This window comes from Suncus etruscus, chromosome 13 (genome assembly GCF_024139225.1).
Source record: "Suncus etruscus isolate mSunEtr1 chromosome 13, mSunEtr1.pri.cur, whole genome shotgun sequence".
Lineage (NCBI taxonomy): Eukaryota > Metazoa > Chordata > Mammalia > Eulipotyphla > Soricidae > Suncus > Suncus etruscus.
In genome coordinates, this window is record NC_064860.1 from 48,321,441 (window position 1) to 48,343,960 (window position 22,520).

Below are 22,520 nucleotides of genomic sequence, written 5' to 3' on the forward strand. Positions count from 1 at the left end.
TCCCTCCCTTCCTCCCACCTTCCCTTCCTCCCTTTTCCTTCCTCCCTCCCTTCTTTCTTTTTCCTCCCTCTTCCCCTCCCTTCCTTTCCCTCCTTCCCTCCCTCCCTCCCTTTTCCTCCCTTACTCCCTCCCTTTCCCTTCCTCCCTTTCCCTCCCACCTTTCCCTCCCTCCTTTTCCTTCCCTCCTTTTCCCTTCCTTTCCCTACCTCCCTTCCTCCCTCCCTCCCTCCCTTCCTTCCTTTATTTTTTATCATCACATTTTTTGACTCTGGTCCTCATGATTTCTTCTTTCATTTTTTTTTCCTGTTTGTGCTCATGGGTTTCTCCTGGCTCTACGACACAGGAATTACTCCAGGCAGTGCTCAAAGGACCATATGAGATTCTAGGTATTGAACCCTGGTTAGCTGTGTGCAAAGAAAATTATTGTTTATTATTAAACAGTATTATTAAAGCTTATTATTGTTCTGGTTCTTTTTTCATTTTTCTGGATCTGTGATAACCTTGGCTGTACTGAAATCATCTAGGAAAACCTGCCCAGTTCAAAGTTCTCTTTTTTTCCTAATAATTTTTATTGTGACCAATGTGAATTACAAGTATTTCACAGTTATATTAAAGATACATAGTGACAGTGGAATAGGGCATTCCTACCACCAGTGTTGTCTTCCCTCCACCCCTATTCCCAACATGCATCATATACCACCCCCCTTGCCTCCTGGACTGCTAGTGTAATAGGCCCCCTCTGTTTATAGTTTGATGTAGATTGGATTATCTTAATTCTGTTGTCATTGACTTTGGGTTTGGTGTTTAGGTATGATAATTTTTTATTTTTACTCAATGTTCATGTGAATGTTTGCTCCTGGTACCATCCAGTTCCCTCTCCCTTTTGAGGCAGAACGAGATGATTCAAGTTCTGTGGTTCTGTTGGAAAAAGAAAGAATAAAAAGCTGAGAGGAGCCCATCTAGAAATATAGATTTAAAAGAAGAAAGAAAAAGAAAAAAAAAACTAACCAAAACAAGCAATGACAAAAAACACAACAACTGAAAATAAAAGAAATAAAAAAAGGAGAGGGCTGGTGGCAAGTGTGTGTGTGTGTGTGTGTGTGTGTGTGTGTGTGTGTGTGTTTGCATAGGCACAATGATTGTTGGGGGGAAATTAGAAAGGGAATTCCCTCAGCTCAAAGTTCTTTTTTTTGTTTTTGTTTTTGTTTTTGTTTTTGGGCCACACCCAGCGGTGCTCAGGGGTTACTCCTGGCTATCTGCTCAGAAATAGCTCCTGGCAGGCACAGGGGACCACATGGGACACCGGGATTCGAACCAACCACCTTTGGTCCTGGATTGGCTGCTTGCAAGGCAAACACCGCTGTGCTATCTCTCCGGGCCCAGCTCAAAGTTCTTAATCAAGTCTTCAAAATTTCTATTTCCATGTGATTCACATATTCACTGGCTGTAAAGATAAATCAATAGGCATCTTTTGGGAATGGGTGAGTCATTATTCTCTTTACAGCAAATGGTTTCAGAAATATGCTGTCTTTAGTGTCATGGTATAAGAGTTTACACTGTGTATTATTTGTTGGATCAAAGGCAGGATGAACAAGACTAATTATTATAATTTCTATTGTTGCTAAAAATTACAATACACCTCATTGTTATTGCCTTTGAATTCCCAAGCAGAATTGTTACTTCAAGTTAAATGGAAAATTTTTGCCTTACTATAGAAGGACTCATCCTGAATTCAAAAGATAATCATCAAGTAAATCATTAATTGATAAATCAACTGGATTAGACTCTGGAAATACCTATGAATTATAATGAAACACAAAATGTGAAATAACACAAATCTAATCCAGCCACTGTAAAGTTTGCATAAAGTCAAGACCTTCCTCATTGATTTTGTGAGATTTATTTTCTATTTGTATCTTAATAAATTTACTACCATCTTTTAGGTGGAACAAAATCGTAGATGATGGGCAGAGGGATAGGATAGTACAGTGGGTAGGATTCTTGCCTAACCTTGGCTAACATGGTTTCAAACACTGTCACTCCAGATGATTTCCAGGTACCATTGATTTGCCCCATCCACTCCCATCAGAGAGTCAGGAATAAACCCAGGACTAAGTCTGAATACCACTGGGTGTTGCCCTGCTTTCTCCATCCTCCTTTCAATCTGTGACCAGTCCTTATTTTGCTAGTGAGGAAGTAAGGGCCAAATAATCAAGAAACTTCATTGGCCCCTTATTTATAGGATATGATCTAATTGGTCAATCCCACAAACTCTCATTTATACAGGGTATAACTATTCAGAGAAAATAAACAGGCTGATAGAATTACTATAATAAATATAAGTCCAAGTCACTGTATACAGTGGTGTTTGGGTTACTGTCTTCATTATAGAGGCACTGTTGTTGGATTCCTGCTGGACCTATTTCTCCTGCTGGTTCTGATTCCTTTAAGAGTCAACCAGTCTCACTCTTTGCTCAAAAGAGATGTAAACCAAGCCATGAAAAATCATGGGTATATTGGCCACTCAGCCAAAGTTGGCAATCTCAATAGGGGAGGGCAGGCCAAATCCCCACCCTGCTGAAATCACACCTGTTGTATTAATCACCATTGCGTTGTCTATGCCCCTGCCTAACCACTCCACTATAATTTTCTTCAGAGATACCATTCTGCCTAAAGTTAGGTCTGTTGGTATTTGGGCTGATATCACCAGGGCTTTTATTGGAGCAAGTGTGGACATCCTACCTTTGCTGGTCTTTTATATTTCCTTGAAGCTGTTTCATAATTTCCTCTATTTTTTCCTAACATAATTTTCATAATTTCCTGCCACAATGTCCCCAGTCTCTCCTCTGTCCCCTGCTTGCCTCTATCCTTCCTCCCTCCCTCCCTCCCTCCCTCCCTCCCTCCCTCCCTCCCTCCCTCTTTTTCTCCCTCCTTCCTTCCCTCCCTCCCTCTTTTTCTCCCTCCTTCCTTCCCTCCCTCCCTCTTTTTCTCCCTCCTTCCTTCCCTCCCTCCCTCTCTCCTTCCCTCCCTCCTTCTCTCCCTCCCTCTCTCCTTCCCTCCCTCCTTCCCTCTCTCCGTCTCTCCCTCACTTCCTCCCTCCCTCCCTCCCTCCCTTGTTTGTTTGTTTTTGGGCCACACCTGGCAGCACTCAAGGGTTATTCCTGGCTCTGTGCTCAGAAATAACTCCTGGCAAGCTCAGGGGATCATATGAGATGCCAGGTCCATCCTGGGTTGGCTGTGTGCAAGGCAAATGCCCTACCACTTTTCTATCTCTCTGACCTCTATGCTAGGTATTTTTTCTCTCCCCCCTCTCTCTCTCACACTCTCTCGCTCTCTCTCCCTCCCTCATTCCCTCTCTTTTCTCCTTCATTTAGTCACCATGGTTTGCAATATTGTTTCTGAAGGGTTATCAAATAAATAACTCTACCTTCTTATGGCATGAATTGGTTGCTTGTAGGTCAAGTGATTCTCAGTATTTTTCTTCTAATATTAATTTTTATTCACTAAGCTACTTATTACTAAGAGACAGCAAGCACACAGCTTCTATATGCTAGCTGTCTATCTCTTCATTCTTTGCATTGGTACTTTTATTTTGGACAGATCATCCTTTAGCCAGTCTGCTACCATAGTGGCCATTTCTTGATAAAAATTGAGGCTAAAAGCATGAGATACTTTTTTCTTACAGAGATGAATGTCTCCTTCTGGAAAATCTTTATATCTTCATAATAACTTACTGAACACCAATTATCTATAGTTCTATAGTAAAATGTTAGCTTAGATAAATGTTCTTTTATGATTTTGTTGTCCCTTTCTACCACATCCATCATCTCTTGGACCCCGAAATAGGCTACATTGGCAAGGCAAAATGGTTCAAGTAAATATGGACTGGTCTGTTTATTCTCCATATTCATGAACCAAAAGTACATTTTAATTATTAAGGTCTTGATGAATGCAGGACAGGGTTTCAGTATTATGTAGCCAGTAGCATAGAGAGCATAATGAAGCAAACAAAGAAGCAGAGTGTCTATCCTTCCATGGGTGGATTCAGACATGCGCTCAATTGTTGGAAAGTGCAGAAAGGCGTGAATTATTTGGAGCTCAGGAACAACCTTCAAAATCCGAAGGGCCATATAACAGCCTATTGAATGGCCAAATGACCATAAGTTTCATATGTTTTAGCATGTGAACTCCCAGGAAAGTCAGCTTATGTTCTATTTGACCACTGAGTCCATAGATGTCCTTGACTTCTTGAGCATTTGACTCATCTGAGGCTGTAAGAATCTTGTCTTTGGGGGCCATGACATGCTCAGAATGACTGATAATCCAAACTGGAAAACGTTGATAAACAGTGTATAAAAGGAAGTAAAACCTGGATTACCAGTAATAATGAAAATAAGAAGCTTAGGCTGGTTGCCACTTTGATAATTTATGAGGTCAGTACAGGGTCCACATTTTATAACATGGGTTTCAACTCCACAACATAAAATGAATTCCTCTTGCAGAAGAATTTCTTCCTTGTTTTCTGAGACCAATTCTGTTGGCTTAGCAACCTGCGAGCTCTCAGATACAGTCCAGGAAAGGCCTCTTTCTATTATTTTTAAATAACTTTGCTCTCACTTATCTGGAAACAAATGTATTATGCTCAGCTCTGTCCACTATATAATACATTTTCTTTTAGTGAAGTAAAAAAATGACATATTCTCCCAAGAATCACTAACAGTCACTCTTGGTGAGCAAAGAGCCAGCATGGCCTTGAACACTGCTAGGTTTGGTCCAATTTCTCCAAATAAATAAATAAAATATTTAAGTGAAAAAAATGAGCCCAAAGAATGTACTACAATGAGTTATAAATGAAGAGCAGCAATACTGAAGACATCTTGTAGTAGGTTTTGCTATTACTTTTCATTCACAAAAACCTTGTTAGTCAGATTTGCAACAATCTCACCTGCTTTGATGAACATTATAGATAATTGTGGTATCCTAGCTGGAGAAAAAAAATTCCTCTCTGCCCCCTTTAACTTTTTTCTTGATGATTTCAGCATCTTTATCTTTGTTTTTCATCTTATTGGATTCTGGCTAAAAGATGACCTCCTTTCCCCCCATGAATCCTACACCTACCTCTATCTAAATCTATCAAGTATTTTGGGCTTGGTGAATCCTAGCACTCTCAAAATATACTGTATGGCTTGTGTGGTTTTAAACATGCTCTTTCACTTGTGGCAAGGTGAAATTTTGAAACATTTACTAATGAATTTGCTTTTTCCCTCTCCTCCTGGTGACTTTTTGTCCCTTGACTCTTACCCTCTTCTTTAGGCAGCTTCCAGGCCTTTAGGGTTTTTATTAATTTGTTCAGAGGGTTATGTAGTGATATCAACGTGTGTGTATGTGTGTGTGTGTGTGTGTGTGTGTGTGTGTGTGTGTGTGTGTGTTTAATCTCAAAAATTTGGCCTTTGAATTTTGAAGGCAAAAGGACTAGGTCCAGAAGAATTGGAGGCCAATGTTTTTGTTCTGAAGTCAGTGAGCTGTAGACATTTGTACTCTGCTCCTATGCAAAGTTTCTTCTTGTTTTTATTTTTCACACTTTCTCCTTTCCTATTTCTCTTGTTATTCACCCATATTCTTATTAGGATGAAAAAAACTTTTGTGTACCCAGCCAATAAAGGAAGCCACATCTGAGAGAGCTAACTGCTCTGGAAACCTGTAAACATCTTGTTCAACTCACAATATGTCTTCAGCTTTTCTTTCATATGATCCCCATCCATCTCCCAGCCTGCCTCTCTGGCAGACACTTTTCAATTCTCTCTTTATTTCCATTCCCTTTTTATTTTTGATCCAGTGGTTTGCAATACTGTTACATCATTTGAATGCCTATTTTAGTACAGAATGACCATTTCACACATGTTGTCATCATGATCTCTTCTCTGCATTCCCCTGCTGCTTGTGGCAAACTTTCTATCATGAACTGGTCCTCCTCTATCTATCTATCTATCTATCTATCTATCTATCTATCTATCTATCTATCTATCTATCTATCTATCTATCTATCTATCTATCTATCTATCTATCTATCTATCTATCTATCTATCTATCTATCTATCTATCTATCTATCTATCTATCTATCATCTATCTATCATCTATCTATCATCATCATCTATCTTTCATCTATCTATCTATCTATCTGTCTGTCTTTCATCTATCTATTTATTTATCAATCAATCAATCTATCTATCATCTATCACTATCTAATTTAGAAATTAATATATCTATTACACAAATGAATGTGATTATTCTATGTGCTTCCTTCACCTTCAGGGATAAGTTTTTATTATAATTTGAAAATTTACATTTACTTATCTAATATCACCTAATATATTTTTATTTCATAAACCTTATTTACAATATTATTAATGATAGGTTTTCTTGTGTACAACTTCTAACATTATACTCTCCATCATTGTATCAAACCTACCTCAAATACCTTGTCTTTTTTTTTCACTCCCCCCTGAAAAAGTTATATCAGTTTTCTGTAGACCAGTTCTTGGGTTCTGGTGTCTTCAGAAAATTGATATTCTCTTTCTATGCTGCTATATATTTGATATGAGTCATAAAAGAGAGATCTCTCTGTATTTATCTCTCTCCTTTTGACTACATTCAGCATGATAACATCAATTCTATCTTTGTTTTGGCAAGTTGCACAATGTTTTCTTTTATATAGCAGAGTAGTATTCTACTTTATATATACATATGTAATGTTTGGACTATGTATATGTACTTGTCTTATTTCAAGCTTATGACTATTGTGAATAATGTTACAATGAACATAGGATCATAAAAGTCTTTCTCAACCAGAGTTTTTGGGCCCTTAAGTTAGAAATAAGACTCATACCATAAATTAATTTCTTCAAAACAGTAAATTTAATTTTAATTTATTTCTTGTGCATTTAGCTGGTACATGCTAGCTTAATTTTTTTTAATAACTAACAACTCCTTATGATGAGACCTGATATCTATTATCTAAATGGAGTGATGAGAAGTATAAGTCTACTTTCTACTAAGTATATGTAAAGAGATTTGAAAAAAATAAATTTGAATAAAATAATTTTTTTGATGGGGGTGGGGCTTGGGCCAAATTCAGCTGTGCTAAGGTATTTTCTGGTAGAGCTTGGGGGAACCATATATTTAGTGAGATGAAACTGAGGTCAGCCACCTGCAAGACAGACATCTTAACCTCGGCTCTGAACCTCTCAGCTCTGAACTAATTAATCTTAAAAAAAAAAAAGAATGATAAACGTTAGGGAGAAGTAGGTAAGAATCCAGAAAGCAAATATAAAATTAATAAAAATTCAAGTAGCATATCAGGTAAATTATATGTTGGGGTCCTAAGGGTAATCTTGGCACAGATGGTCCCTCAGAGATACCACATGGTCCTGGGTCCCTTGCTATCAAAGGGACACTGAACACTTCAGGGAACCCCAACCCAAAGCAGGGAGTAGCTCCTGAGCACTGCAGGTGTGGCCCATCCTCTCAATTTGCATAGTGAGTGCATTTCTTTAAAATAGCTATAACTTTTCATCAAATATTTTTTTCCCTCTCAGAAAATTTGCTGCAATTCCCTCCTGGCAACCAAGAGCCATAAAAAAACTTTAAGTGTCTGTTTTGAAAACAACAATTAAGCATTATTTGAGAGGGTAAATAAGAATTATGTTCTGTTCTGGAGTTAATAGAATATAATTAAGATTAATGTTTCCCCCCTCCAGTTTTCATGAGGGCTCATGCAAATGCTGGTAATGCAATTATGTAAATACCTAACTGAGGTTTGAAGCTCTTCTCCATTATTTAACTGTAAAGTTTTCAAATGTGTCATTTGCATAACACACTTCTCCTTTTTTGCTGTGGTCTAAAACTTACAAAGAAGCTCTATTTTCCAGAGACAAGCAGTGAGATTATAGTTATTCTAAAGTTTTGGCATTGAGTTTTGAGCAGGGAGGTATGGCTTAAGTGCAATCAGAGAAAACCAAATTTAAAGAGAGATAGTTGTGTTAATAACTTTTATATGTTGGATTTTATGGGTTGGAACAGGGGGATGGAATGTCAAATCTCCCCATGGTTTCTCTAAAGAAGTGACTTGAGAAAAACTGTCCCCATTTTTCATTTCAAAAGATGAAAGTCACTAACTTGGCACCACCATTTTTGGTATCACCATTCAGGGATTACTGTATTCTGACTCCATGTTCCGGAATCATTCTTAGTAGACTCAGAGGTGTCAGAGATGGAACACAAGTCAACTGTGTGCAAAACAAGCACCTTTTCTGCTGTACTATATCACTCCAGCTCCTAACTTGGGACATTTGGAAGCCTCTTCAGGACCCTGGTATTAGCTGGCTTGTTTTCTGTTGCTCAAAATGACCTAACAAGCTTTTCTTCTGTGACATATAGCTCTTTAAAAAGCAGTGGATGTGAATTGGAAGAAAAAGACACACAAAAAAAGCAAGTCAGTGCTTATCTCCATATAAGAAGTTTAGTTATCCTAAACTTCTGTTTAGGACTGCTAAAATATCATTTTGGGACTTTTACTATGTACTGGACACTGCTACAGCCTTTACAAAAATGGCCTTGTTTTATTTATTCTTTTTTGTTTTGGATTGCCCCTGGCAGTACTTGGGGGATACTAGTGGTTCAGTGTTTGGAGCAATAGAAGGAATCACACTGGTAATATTTGGGGGGTCCATGCAGTAAGTACCAGGGCTGTAACTAAAGGCCTCCTGCATGCAGAGCATGTCTTCAGCCCATTGAGCTATCATGCATTTAAATATTATTTAAAGAAAATGCATCATATAGTTGACATAATTTATCATTATATATTTGTGTCCAATAATGAAAGCAGTTATTGAAAAAGTAGAAAGAAAAAATAAAATGAAAGATAGAAAAAGAAATAAAAAGTACAGTATTAAATACATTTGTGAAAATTATTATGTCTTCAGTGAAGACATTAATACAGTGTCAGAAAGTTTAGTAAGCTCTAGTTGTTAGCTGTCCATTTTGTTAAATTGGGGTGTTCCTATAGGGATGACTGCATCAAACAAAGTTGTTCAGAAATTCAAAGCACTATTACAGATACTGTGCCTTTTAGGGGCATGTACTCAGCTGCCAGGCCTCCTGGAAGAGGGAGATGGGAGGAGAGTACCCACACTTGATCCAAATAGCCCTGGTGATTTCAGCCCCCAAATTGGTGTACCTGAAGTTTGGTCAGATTGGTGTCCTCCCCAAAGGGAATCTCAGAGGGGTGAAGAGGTAGGATCATTGGGAATACAGTGAGTGTGGGTGATGAGGGAGTAGTCATGACTTGGCTGGGTGGAATTGCCCTACCCTCACCTGAGATGGCCAGATTTCTAATGTGTGGGCCAGTGTATGTATCATCTTGAACTGATAGGTTTATATCTCATTTGAGAAAAGTTTGAGTCTATGGAGCTGGCCAGCTTTTAACATCATGATGCCATTATTATATCAGTTCTATGAGATGAGTACAATGAGTAAATGAGTACAATGAGTAAATGAGTACATCTTTCAGATGAAGAATAGTCATTCAAATGGCTAAGGACTTCAGCTAGAAGTTGAAGGTTAACAACTTATAACTTAATTTTTAGATGATTTTGTTAATTGATCTAGAGTTATATTGTACATTGCAATATTATTGTGATGAAAACACTTAACATAATATCTGGCTTCTTTCTTTTTAGGGGTACCCAGAGGGTTTTGGAGTCACTCTTGGTGATTTTTCACCAATTGAGCCAGTGTTCAGTGCAAGGCCTGAGATGCAGTGTTGCATGGACCTTGAATTCCAGGGATAATTAGAGCTACTTTAAAGGTGCTCAGAGGCCACAGTGACCACATATTTTCATGCTATAATTTTAGCATAAGAGTGGGTCTCTTACATGCAGGGCATGTGCTATAACTGCTACATTGTCTTCTCGCCCCAAGAGATCTAGCTAATTAAAATGTCATTTGGACAGTGCCTCATTATTACTGATAGGAGATGCTTTATCACAGCTTTCTAGAGATTATTCATTTTGCTTATCTGAACTTTACATCCATAGATTAATATAGTGTTTCATTTTCTTCTTTCTGCAAACAGCCATTCTTGCTTATTTAATTCGAATATGGCTATTTTAGATAGTCTCATCTACTCCCCCCATGATTCTTGGCCAATCAGGCTGATGTTTCTTTTTTTTTAATATAATTTTTATTTTGAACATAGTGGCTTACATATTGTTGACAATAATATTTTAGGTACACATTTACATAAAGTCAGGGGGATTCCCATCACTGATTTGTCCTCCTGACACCTACATATATGTCCTACCTCACATATCCTCCTCCCTCATGCCTGGGGCTGCTAGAAAATGTGGTCCCCTCTGTACCTAGTTTACTACTTAGTAGTCTTGCACCTGTTCGGTCTTGGTGCCTCCCTTATTTCCCCCTCTAACAGGCAGGACTAGATAGTTCAAGTTATGTGGTTTTGTTTGAAGAAGAGAAAAGTAATAAATGGGGGTAAAAGTCTAATACGCCGAAAATGGGTGGAATCCTTCTAGACTCTAGAGACTCTCATCATCGGTTTGAGAGACGAAGGAGAAAAAGAAGGTGAAACACCCCAACAGTATAAAAAGAAGTGTCAAATATCCAGTGAGCACTCCAACAATAACAACGATAAGCACCACAAAAATAGCCATGGTCTTGAGATAAAAAAACATGGCAGGGCACATAAAGAAAGAAAAGAAAAGAAAAAAACATAAATATAAATGGGGACAACAACATCAATAACCAAATTAAAAGAAGGAAATCGACAAGAAGTAGATAGGTAAATAAGAATAAAAAATGAGTATTTAAAAATAATATATATAAAAAAATAAAAAAATGTTTTGTGCTTTTTACCTTTTTTTACTCTCCTGCAATGGCACAGTAAATATTGGGGTCATTCAAAAAGGAATTCACTTGGCCTAAGAGATATGGGATTTCTCCACCCTTGGAGTATATTGTCATGGGATTAACTATAGACTTCGTTCAGGTTTATTTACTCTCCCCTTGGTGCTTTCATGTTGTTTGGAAGGCTTCTGCTCCTTCCTGGGTGATAAAATCAGACCTCTGTATCTAGAGATCTCAGTATCTGCACAGGTCCAGGAGTGGGATTTATGAAGAAGTATTTCTTTGTGGTTCTAGAAGTTCTGTTTCCTTAGTGTCATTTTAATCCATCTTCTGTGGTTGGTGGTCTTGGTCTTTGCACTGATCCTAGGATGGAACCTAGGATAGGTCTTTCGTTGTGTTTCCAGAAGCCCCATTCCATTGCAATTGTCTCAGCCAACTGGGGATTATGGTTGTTGTGCAGGTCGTAATTCAAACCCTAGACTAGGGCTTTTTTATTGGTCCCAAGATATATACATTCCAGTCATAGTTCTAGTAGCCAGTCATCTGTAAATTGCAATCTTGGCTTTTGGACCGACCAAAGGATGACAAGTCTTCTGATTTTGTCTCATCGTTAGCTGGTGAGGTAGGATAACATGCTCTTAGGTCAAGTTGTTCCCATTTTTCTCATTGTCAGCATATCATATTAGAGCTGGCACTTGTTGGTGGCCCAGCAGTATTAAGGATGTCCCGGTTGGAATTTGTTTCCCATAGCTGTTGTAAAGAACTTTGTCGTTTCTATGTCTGAGATCCAGGGTTCAAGGCTGGACGGATGGTGTCTAATCACCTGGAGTCTAAGTTGGGTTTGCATGACATATTTTCAAGGTAGGAGATATCCCTGTATTGTAAACAAGTATGAGTTCTTATCCCTAGTAGACAAGAGCTCGTTTTTATATGTAGGATTTCCCCTTTTATTAGTATGCCTTTGCAAGGAGAAATGGTGCTACATTATATTGTCGGTGCATTCGGGGGTGGACAGAGAAAAAAACAGAAACAGGTCACACACCCAAAAAAGATAAAAATAGGAATAAAATATATGTGCTCACCTATGTATATGTAGAATGAACACTTTAAAAAATAAATTAAGAAAGTAATTAAAGGAACAAAGTGATGCAAGAGACTACTTTACTTTTGGGGAAATGCAAGTAAGGAGGTGGTGTAATACAGGTCTTATACTTATATTGAAAGTTTAGGTTTCCCCATTGTCTTTTGGGATTTTTTGTAGTGTGTGGGTTCCCAGGCACCTTTCCATTACTCCCCCTGACCTTCTTGAGATTGGTAAAGATTTGCAGCAGGGAGGTCTTGGATGAGTTCTTGCATTGGGAATACTTTTAGAGCTAAGTCCGGTTTCAAGTAACAGTCCACGTTAGGGAGAGTTGGTAGGGAGGGCCGTGCAGCATGAGTTCGCAGGGGAGTTGGTTGCCTTTTCTTGCAGGGAACGAGGTGTGGGTTTGACTGGGTGTCCGTTTGCTTGGGTGCTGGGTACTGGTTCATTGGGGTAGGTGGTCAATCTTGATGCCTAATGGATTAAGAACTGAGGGTGAAGAGTTTTAATATGGTGGGAGGTCTGGATGTGATTGAGGGGTGAAGGGATAGTTGGATTTCCAAAGGGGTGAAAGGGGAAAGTATATGGAAGGGGTAGGAAGGAAGAAAAGAGAAAATACATTAGAAAGAAAGGGAGAAGAGGAAAGAAAAAAGGAAAAGAGAAGAAAAGTAAAGAAAAGAAAAAATAAAAAAGAAAGTAGTGAGAGGAGAGGAGAAAATAGCAAGGGAATTCTAGTTTGCTAGAATGTGTTCGATGAGTAGGGCCTGTAGTATAAGTCTGTATGTCGCAGTTGCTGCTTTGATGGTCTGACTGGTCACGTGCTTCAAATCCTAAAACAAGGTATAACCTAGAGATAAAGTGTATGTTAAAGAGTTTTCTCAGGACATTCTCGTAGTGCAAGCTGGGTATGGTATCTCGTGTGACTGAGCCCCGAGATGCCATCTTAGTTTGTCCACCCTTAGTATCCAAGAACGCCTGTGGATAGAAAAGCTGAGAGGTTATTTAAAATATAGTAAGATTAAGGCATTAAAACATAGTGTTATGAGATGTTTCCATTGGAGTCAGTGATTTCCTGTGGTGTTCTTTACCTGTGATTCTGTATAAGATCCCTAAGGGATTATTATGGGCCTTTGTATTAGAAGGCTGATTACATAGCTGTTCTCTGAATGCTGCTGTTTCTGCTGTTGCTGGCTTCTTTGTGGTATAATGTGTTGTCAAGAGTTTGTGTTGCTTCTTTTTCTTGTATTTTGGATCCTACTCCCGAGTATATGTTGACTATTACAGTGTTTGAAGTTTCTACCCTGTTAAACCCTGTTATTTGGTTGTTTGTAACTCCACCCTGGATTTAGGTGTACCTATCTGAGACCCGCCCATTTCTGGGAGGGGTCTTGGGAACCGAATATTAGGTGTAACCTTACCTGCAAGACCCCTCCCATTCCGGGGAGTGGTCTTGGAAGGTTATATAAAGCCTTTGAGCGAGGGGATTGGGGGTCTGCCCTGCGCACTCTGGCTTTTGGGTAGTTGCCTCTTTTGGTCTTTGACCAGGATGGAGGTCAAAGGAAGATGGCTGAAAGGAGTTAAGATGCAGGGCTTGAAATGTTATGAGTAGGCCACACACATGTGGTGAATAGGGCATGAATAAAGTTGATGCTTCCTGATGCCTGCCTGTGAGTGAGTCCTGATTCTGCCATTCACCTGGGCCTGGGACCCGCCGGCTGGATGGGGGTTGCAGAGCCACGTGGCCTGGGATGGCATCCACTTCCATCCAGCCCCATCTTTAATTATTTAATTCAACAACTGGCGCTCCGAACTCTGACCTGAAACCTGGACCCAAGAAAACAGCGATGATGGTGAGATTTCTGCTTTTCAGTTTCATTTTGGCTCTTTTCGGGTCACTGAGCCCAAAACCCTGGGCCACGTGCAACAATTTTCAAAGATGGCCTACACCCCATCTGGGGGCTCAAAGGCCATTGAAACTAAGGTGATGAAAGCTTGCATCACCTCCATCACAGGCCCAGGCCCAGGATTGAAACTTTGTTACAATAAACAAAAACCTCAGCCTCCTCAAAAACTGATTAAAAGTCTAAATTGGAAACGGAGGAGAAAAAAGACTGTATTTAAAGCGGACTGATTTTCTGAGAATAACCTTTGGATTGAATTTGGATTTTGACTTTGGAAATTTCGGACTGGACTTTTAGTTTAAATCACTTTGAACTCTGAACATCCAAAAGCGTCCTGTGAAGCTGTGGCCGAGAAGCTGCAGTGACTGTGGTGCTTCTAAAGTGCCGCCCGGAGGGGAGAAAAGGTAGTGGTGAAGCCCTATCCTGCATCAAAGAAGCGGCGGAAAAACTCCTAAGTGGCAACGCCTGCGGGTTGGCTTGGCTCAGCTCGGCTCAGCTCTGCTCCGGAAAAGCCGCAAACCTGGAATCCACCCTCCAAATCACAAAGGTGAAATGGCGCGAGCAAACTGGCCTGCAGAAAGTTTACAGAAGCCACGTGGTGAGATCAGTGTGGGACAAATTAATCATCTGAACTATAATTTTAGGTGTAAGGACTAAGTGGGTAGTCATATATTTTACTCATAGTTGGTGATGGGATAAGTTTTAGTTAGTGGTTTAAAAAAAAAGGGAGGTAATACAGCTTAGCCCAACTAAAAGATCTAATTTCTAACCGCCTGCATCTTTGTCTTACGTCATTTTCTTTATAATTTAAAAGTGTTTTGTTGTCTTTCATAGTTAATATTTTCAATTGCAAAATGTTTTACTGTGTGTATTTTAATGTACTTAGCCTGTTTTTAAAATGTATGTTATGCATTTATGCTGTAGTACTTGTGTGTAGGGAAGGATAATAGGAACAAAAAGTTCCCCCAATAGAGTTTAAAAGTATAGGAACATGAAAGTTCCGGAATAGTGCTTGGTAAAAAAGCATTAAGACAATATTAAGTTATAGGTGTATAGTATATTTTGCAAAAATGTTATGTTTTTAAAAAGGGCTGGTATGTTAATTTTCACTCTATTACATTGGTGCATGAAAATATTAACCCACCTTTGGCTAAAGTTGGAGTCAGAATTACAAAACGGTCTTTATATTTCAGAAAAGGGGGAAATGCAGGTGTATCTATCTGAGAACCTGGATTTAGGTGTAGCTACCTGAGACCCACCCATTTCTGGGAGGGGTCTTGGGAACCAGATATTATGTGTGATCTTACCTGCAAGACCTTGCCCATTCCTGAGAGGGGTCTTGGAAAAGTTAGATAAGCCTTGGACTGAGGGGATTCGGGCCCCTTTCTGCGCTGCTGGGTGTTCTGGCTTTTGGGTCTCTGCATTCTGGTCTTTGACCAGCATGGAGCCCAAAGGGAAGATGGCTGAAAGGAGTTAAGATGCAGGGCCAAGAATAACTAGTGCTTGAAAGGTTATGAGTAGGCCACACACTTTGAGTGAATAGGGCATGAATAAAGTTGATGCTTCCTGATGCCAGCCTGTGAATGAGTTCAATACCCGTCACTTTCCTGGACCCCAGTCCCTCCGATTGATGGGGGATGAAGCCACGTGGCCAGGGCCTAAGGACCAATGCCTCCTTCACCATCCATCGCCATCCACCATCATTTATTAATTATTTAATTCAACAGTTGTTGAGTATTAGTTGTCTATAAGGTGTATATTCTAGGTGCTTCAGAATAGTGCTATCATTCTGTGTTTATCTTTCATCTTCTGACTTACTTTGTTTAGCATAATATGTTCTAGATCTGTCCTCGTTTCTGCAAAGTCTGTGATTGTATCATTTCTGACTGCATGTAGTATTCCATTGTATATGGATACCACATCTTTTTTTTGTGTGTGTGTGGTTTTTGGGTCATACCCGACAGAGCTCAGGGGTTCTTCCTGGCTCTGTGTTTAGAAATTGCTCCTGGCAGGCACAGGGGACCATATAGGATCCTGAGATTCAAACCGATGACCTTCTGCATGAAGGTAAACGCCTTACTTCCATGCTATCTCTTCAGCCCCTAGATACCACATCTTAATGATCCATTCATCTGTTGTTGGACATCGAGGTTGGTTCCAGGACTTGGCTATTATACTGTGCTGCAATAAATAGTGGGGTGCACACATACTTTGGAATGAATGTCCTTCCAACTTGGGGGTATATACCTAGGAGAGCAATTGCTGGGTCAAATGGCAACTCAATTTTGAGTTCTTTGAGCACTCTCCAGACTGTTCTCCATAGGTGTTGGACTAGGGGGCATTCCCACCAGCAGTGTGTGAGAGTGCCTTTCATACTGCATTCCCACCAACACAGATTGTTCTCATTATTTTTTATGTGACCCATCCTCACTGGTGTAAGGTGTACCTCATTGTTGTCTTGATTTGGATATCCCTGAAGAAGAGTGAAGGTGAGCATGTTTTCATGTGTTTGTGGGCCATCCTTCTGTGTTCCTCAGTGAAGTGTCTATTCATTTTATCTCCCCATTTTTTATGGCTTTATTTGGTGTTTGGGGGCTCAGCTTTCTGAGTGCTTTGTATATTCTAGATATCAGTCCTTTATTTGATATGCCAAGTGAAAAGATTTTTTCCCATTTTGTTAACTGTCTTACTATGTTAAGTAGGGTTTCTTTTGCCATGCAGAAGCTTTTTAATTTGATGTAGTCCCATTTGTTTATGTTTGATGCTAAAGTTCTTGCCATTGGTGCTCTATCCTCAAAGACCTTTTGATATATAGGTCTTCGAATGTTCTGCCTATTTTATTCTTGATAAACTTTATAGATTCGGGTCTGATTTCAAGGTCTTTGATCCACTTTGAGTTGACTTTTGTATAAGGAGTGAGGTATGGGTCAATTTTCACTTTCGTACATGTGGTTTTCCAGTTGTACCAACACCATGTGTGGAATAGACTCTTTGTTCCATTTCAAGTTCTTGCCTCTTTTATAAAATACTAGTTGGCTGCATATCTGGGGGTTTATGTCTGGAAATTCTGTTCTGACTCACTGGTCTGAGGTCCTGTCTCTGTTCCAGTACCATGCTGTTTTGATCACTATGGCTTTATAGTATATTTTCAAGTTAGGTAAGGAGATGCCACCCAGCTTCTTGTTTTTCAGTATGTTTTTTGGCTATCCTGAGTCTTTTGTGGTTCCATATGCATTTTGTGATTGATTGTTCTAATTCTTTAAAGAATGATGTCTGAATTTGGATAGGGAATGCATTAAATCTATACAGTAGTTTGGGTAGGATAGTCATTTTGACTATGTTAATTCTACCTATCCATGAGCATGGGATGTTCTTCCATTTCCATAGATCCTCTGCAATTTCTTTCTGGAGTGTTTTAAAGTTTCCCTGGTATAGGTCTTTCACTTCCCTTGTAAGGTTGATTACTTGGTACTTGATATTTTTTGATACTATTTTACTTGGAATTGTATTTTTAATCTATCTCTCCTTGACTTTGTTGTTTGTATATAGAAACGCTACTGTCTTTTGTGTATTGACTTTGTAGCCAGCCACTTTGCTGTCTTCGTTAGTTGTTTCTAGAGTTTTACTGTGGAATCTTTAGGGTTTTCAATGTATATCATCATATCGTCTGCAAATACAGATAGTTTGAGTTCCTCTTTCCCAATTTGGATTCCTTTGATTTTCTTCTTTTTTCAGATTGCTATTGCTAGGACTTCTAAGGTTATATTGAATAAGAGTGAAGAGAGCGGACAGCCTTGCCTAGTTCCTGACCTTAGTGGGAATGCTTCTAGTTTCTAGCCATTAAGTATAATGTTGGCTGTTGGCTTTTCATAGATAGCTGTAATTGAGGAAGGTTCCTTCTATCCCTATTTTGCTGAGTGTCTTTAACATGAAAGGGTGTTGGATTTTGTCAAATGCCTTCTCTGCATTGATTGATATGATCATGTTTTTTTCTTTCTTGTTGTTGATGTGATGTATAATGTTGATTGATTTGCTAATGTTGAACCAACCTTGCATTCCTGGTATAAAACTCACTTGGTCATGATGTATGATCTTTTTGATGAAGAGCTGGTTTCAGTTTGCTAGAATTTTGTTGCATATCTTTGCATCTATGTTCATTTGTGAGATTGGTCTATAATTTTCTTTCTTGGTGATGTCTTTGCCATCTTTGGGGATGAGTGTGATATTAGCCTCATAAAAGGAGTTTTGGAGGATTCCTGTATTTTCTATGGTTTGGAAGAGCCTATGGAAAAGTGGTAGTAAGTCTTCTTGGAATGTTTGATAGAATTCACCTGTAAATCCATCTGGGCCTGGACTTTTGTTCTTAGGGAATTTCTTAATTACATCTTCAAATTCCTCTGAGGTGATTGGTCTGTTTAGGCTTTCTAGTTCTTCCTTTTCCATTCTGGGAAGATGGTATTTTTCCAAGAATCTGTTGATTTCTACTGGATTTTCTAGCCTAGCTGAGTAGAGTTGTTCATAATATGATCTCATGATATGTTGTATTACTTGGGTTTCTGTTGTAATCTCTCCCCTTTCATTTGTGATCCTACTGATTTGGGTGTTTTCCCTCTTTTTTGGTGAGTTTTGCCAGTGGTTTGTCTATCTTGTTTATTTTTTCAAAAAACCAACTCCTGGTCTTATTGATTTTTTTGTATTGTTTTCTTAGTTTCTATGTTGTTTATTTCTTCTCTGGTTTTTATTATTTTTTGCCTTCTGGCTGTCATTGTATTTCTCTGCTGCTGTTGTTTAATTCCTTGAAATTATCCTTTAAACTGTTGATTTTGTCATTTTCCTGTTTCTTGATATAGGCCTGTATTGCAATGAGTTTCCCCCTAATTACTGCTTTTGCTGTGTCCCACAAATTTTGACAAGTTATCTTTTCCTTATAATTTGTCTCAAGGAATCTTTTTATTTCTTCCTTGAGTTGCTCTTTGATCCAGCTGTTGTTGAGCAGCATGTTGTTTAATCTCCAGGTATTAGTTTTTTCCACTGCTTCTTTTTGAAGTCAATTTTGACCCCTGTTGCATAGTGATCTGATAGGGTGCTTCTAATGATCCTTACATTTGTGGTCTTATATAGTTTGGCTTTGTGTCCTAAGACATGGTTTATTCTGGAGAAGGTTCCATGTGGGCTTGAGAAGAATGTGTATTCTGCTTTCTGGGGATGGAGGGCCCTACATAAGTCTATTAGCCCTAGATCTTCTAATTTTTTATTTAGAGCTCTTATTTCTTTGCTATTTTTCTGTTTGGTGGATCTGTCCAGTGGTGATAGTGGAGTATTGAGGTCCTCTACTATTATCACGTTTCCGTTCATTTGTTTCTCTAGGTTTGTGAGCAGTTGCCTCACATATTTTGCTGGCTCTACATTAGGTGCATAGATATTAACCAGGGCTAGTACTTCTTGATCTAATGTTCCCCTGATCAGTAAGTAGTGACCCTCTTTGTTTCTGACCACTTTCTTGAGGTTGAATGCAATTTGGTCTGATATAAGAATTGCTGTCCCTGCTCTTTTTGTTTTCCATTGGCCTGAATAGTTACTTTCCACTTTTTTATTCTAAGCCTGTGCTTATCCTGTAGTTGTAGGTGTGTTTCTTGCAGACAGCAGAAGTCTGGTTTATTTTTCCTAATCCAGTTCACTACTATGTATGTTTTAATTGGAGAGTTTAGTCCGTTAACATTTAGGGAGATTAATGACAAAGATGAGGGGCCGGGCGGTGGCGCTGGAGCTAAGGTGCCTGCCTTGCCTGCGCACGGACCACGGTTCGATCCCCCGGCGTCCCATATGGTCCCCCAAGAAGCCAGGAGCAACTTCTGAGCGCATAGCCAGGAGTAACCCCTGAGCGTCACAGGGTGTGGCCCAAAAACCAAAAAAAAAAAAAATGACAAAGATGACTGTTGTGTAGTTGTGTTGTGTAGGGTCGTTTTTGTTACAATCGGGGATTTGGATTGTATAATTCGTCTCTGATTATGTCATTTAGGATCGGTTTTGTTTGCACAAATAGTTCATGTTCGTTCTTGTTTGAGAAAATTTTTTGTTTTTCCTCCCATATGAATGATAGTTTTGATGGGTATTGGACCCTAGGTTGGAAATTTCTTTTATTCAGTCGTTTGAATATGTCATTCTGTTACACCCCACTCAGAAAGGGCACACAGATCAAAATTGTTGCACTCCTGAAAAAGAATTATTTGCCACAAAGGCCCGCTTAGAGCAGTCAAATCAGTTGACCCTTTGCGTGGATTGTTTGACTGTAATTCTAAAACGTGGCTGTAACTATCTCTCTCTTTATTTTTGACCATTATTAGAAATCAGGCCTCTATAATTCTTTCTAACAAAGAAGCACAGTACAAATGCCGCCAAAAGTCTCCCACTCACCAGTTCTCTGTGATCTCTGCTACCTTGGCACCAAGATCATGTTTTTCCCAAAACTTAGCTCAAATAAAGCAATTTTCAGTTTTCCCCAAAACTCTAAAACATCTCTCTCTCTTCCCACTTCCCTGAAAATTACCTGATTTCTCCTGCTTACCCAAAACAAAGCAAACCCACAACAAAACTTCTTTTCACCTTCAGTATAGGTTCTTTAATATGCAGTTTTTAGCCCTGACCATCTTCCACTTTCTTTGATCTCCAAAATTACACCCTGCATTCCAAAGCTCAACCCTTAAAAGTTACCCAGCTCAAAAAATAAATTTGTCTTCGTCTTTCTAGACTCAAGTCCCCATGCATTCTGTGTGGTCTCATTTATTTCATATTTCATAATTCATTATTCCATATTCGCCTCTTCATGCTTCCACTTGACTCTCAGTGGGAAAATGAACTCACTAAGGTTATGCTTAGGAACTTTTTATCTCATCAGGATAAATGGTCCGCAGCATCATTCCACTGTCTTCTTGCTTGAATTATTTCACATGGGAGATCTGGTTTGATTCTTATGTCCCTTCCTTTGTACTTGAGGTTTTTTTTTCTCCCTTATAGCTTTAGGAGTTCATCTTTCTCTTTTTTTGCCATTTGGATTACTATATGTCTTGGTGTTGGTTTATTAGGGTCTATTTTATTAGGGACTCTCTTCACTTCCTCAATTTGCGCTGAAGTTTCTTTCCAGAGCGTGGGAAAGTTCTCTGCTATTATTTCCTTGACTACTTGTTCTTCCCCTTTCACTATTTCCTCCCCTTCTGGTATACCCACACTTTTTAGATTGTTTCTTTTGTCCTTGTTCATTAGATATTGGACTTTTCCTTCCATTGCTTTGCCTTTTATTTCTTTATTGGTTTCTTGGTCATTTTTTGTTTGCAGTTTTCCTTCAAGTTCTTCAATGTGCTTCTCCAACTCTGTGTTTCTGCTCGTAAGGCTTGTTACTTTGTCTTTTAATTCCTTCAATTCTTTTTGTATGAAATCTCTCACGTTCTTTAACATTTCTTCTTGAATTTGGCTGATTTGTTCATCCATAGATTTCTTATACTTGGTAGCATTTCTTTCATTTCTTTTTATCAATTCTTGCATTTTCTTCTTCATGGCTGCTTTTAGGTCTCCTTCCCATGAATCCTTGCATTTTGGTGGACTTGGAAACTTGCTAGGGTTTGTCTCTGTATCTCCAGATATTAGGGTTCTCCTTGATTTACCCATATTTCTTTGCTTTTTATTGGTGTGGTTTGGAGTGCTGTGCCTTCTAAATTCAGTTTGCTTCAGTCCCCTGTGGCGTGGGGATGGGTCCCCTCGCTGAGCGTCGTTCTAGAAGGTGTTGTTGGGTGAGCTCACTGATGTTTGGCTTCTCCTGTGTTCTTTATGTGGCCTAATCTTTTGCTTTTCCCTTTTGTTGTCAGCTAGTACAGGTCCTCTCCTGGGCACAATGGTGGATGGCGCTGTTGAACCTAGCTCCTTCGCCCTCCCTCCCCTATCTGGAAGTCAGCCCTCTGTCAATGGGTCTGGTCAATTTCCTTTTTCTTATTCCTGCCAGCTGGTGCAGTTCTGCTCTTGGCCACAATAGTTGAGAGCGCTATTGATCCTAGTTCTCTATCCTCCATCCCATCTCTGGAAGTCAATGAAGCCCCGCCCCCTCCGAGCCTCAGCAGAAGAAATTCCCATAGTCAAACCAACCCAGTAACTGCCCTCAGCCCTTGGGAGTCTCAGCTCCACTCCAGGGCTCAGGGGGGTAGGCTGCTCTAGGTTAGACAATGGTCCAGGTGGCAGGCCCAAGCTCACCCAGTCTATAGGTCCTAGCCCGTCCCAGCAGCGCATAGTGGGTCAGGTGCAGGGTTCTCTTCACCTGGTCTGCACTCAGTTCAGGCTCAGGGGTGTAGGGTGCGGTGGCGAGAAGCCTGTCTCAGGCTCCCACGTGGAGAGTGTGGAGGTGCCAGGGAAAAGCACTCACCTTTGCGCTCTCCGCTTGGACTTGGGGTCCCTAGGAGGGGCGGGGGGTGCGGCAGTGAGAAGCCTGTCTCAGCTCCCATGTGGAGAGTATGGAGGTGCTGGGGAAAAGCACTCACCCGTGTGCTGTTCACTCAGGCTTGGGGTCCCTAGGAGGGGCGCAGGGTGAGGCCCAGGCTGATGTTTCTATGCAAGGGTCTGAGGGTAGATGTTT

General features: G+C 39.7%; 1 protein-coding gene across 1 annotated transcript; it reads right to left on the minus strand.

Moving 5' to 3' along the window:
- Positions 1-3,501: 3,501 nt before the first annotated feature.
- Positions 3,502-22,389, minus strand: LOC126025822 (lipid droplet-associated hydrolase-like). The gene is given in 5 exon segments (XM_049785582.1): positions 3,502-3,716; positions 3,719-4,151; positions 4,153-4,343; positions 4,346-4,588; positions 22,311-22,389. Coding segments are annotated over 5 exon segments (1,104 nt in total). The 3' UTR covers positions 3,502-3,558.
- Between the last annotated feature and the right edge of the window lie 131 nt (positions 22,390-22,520).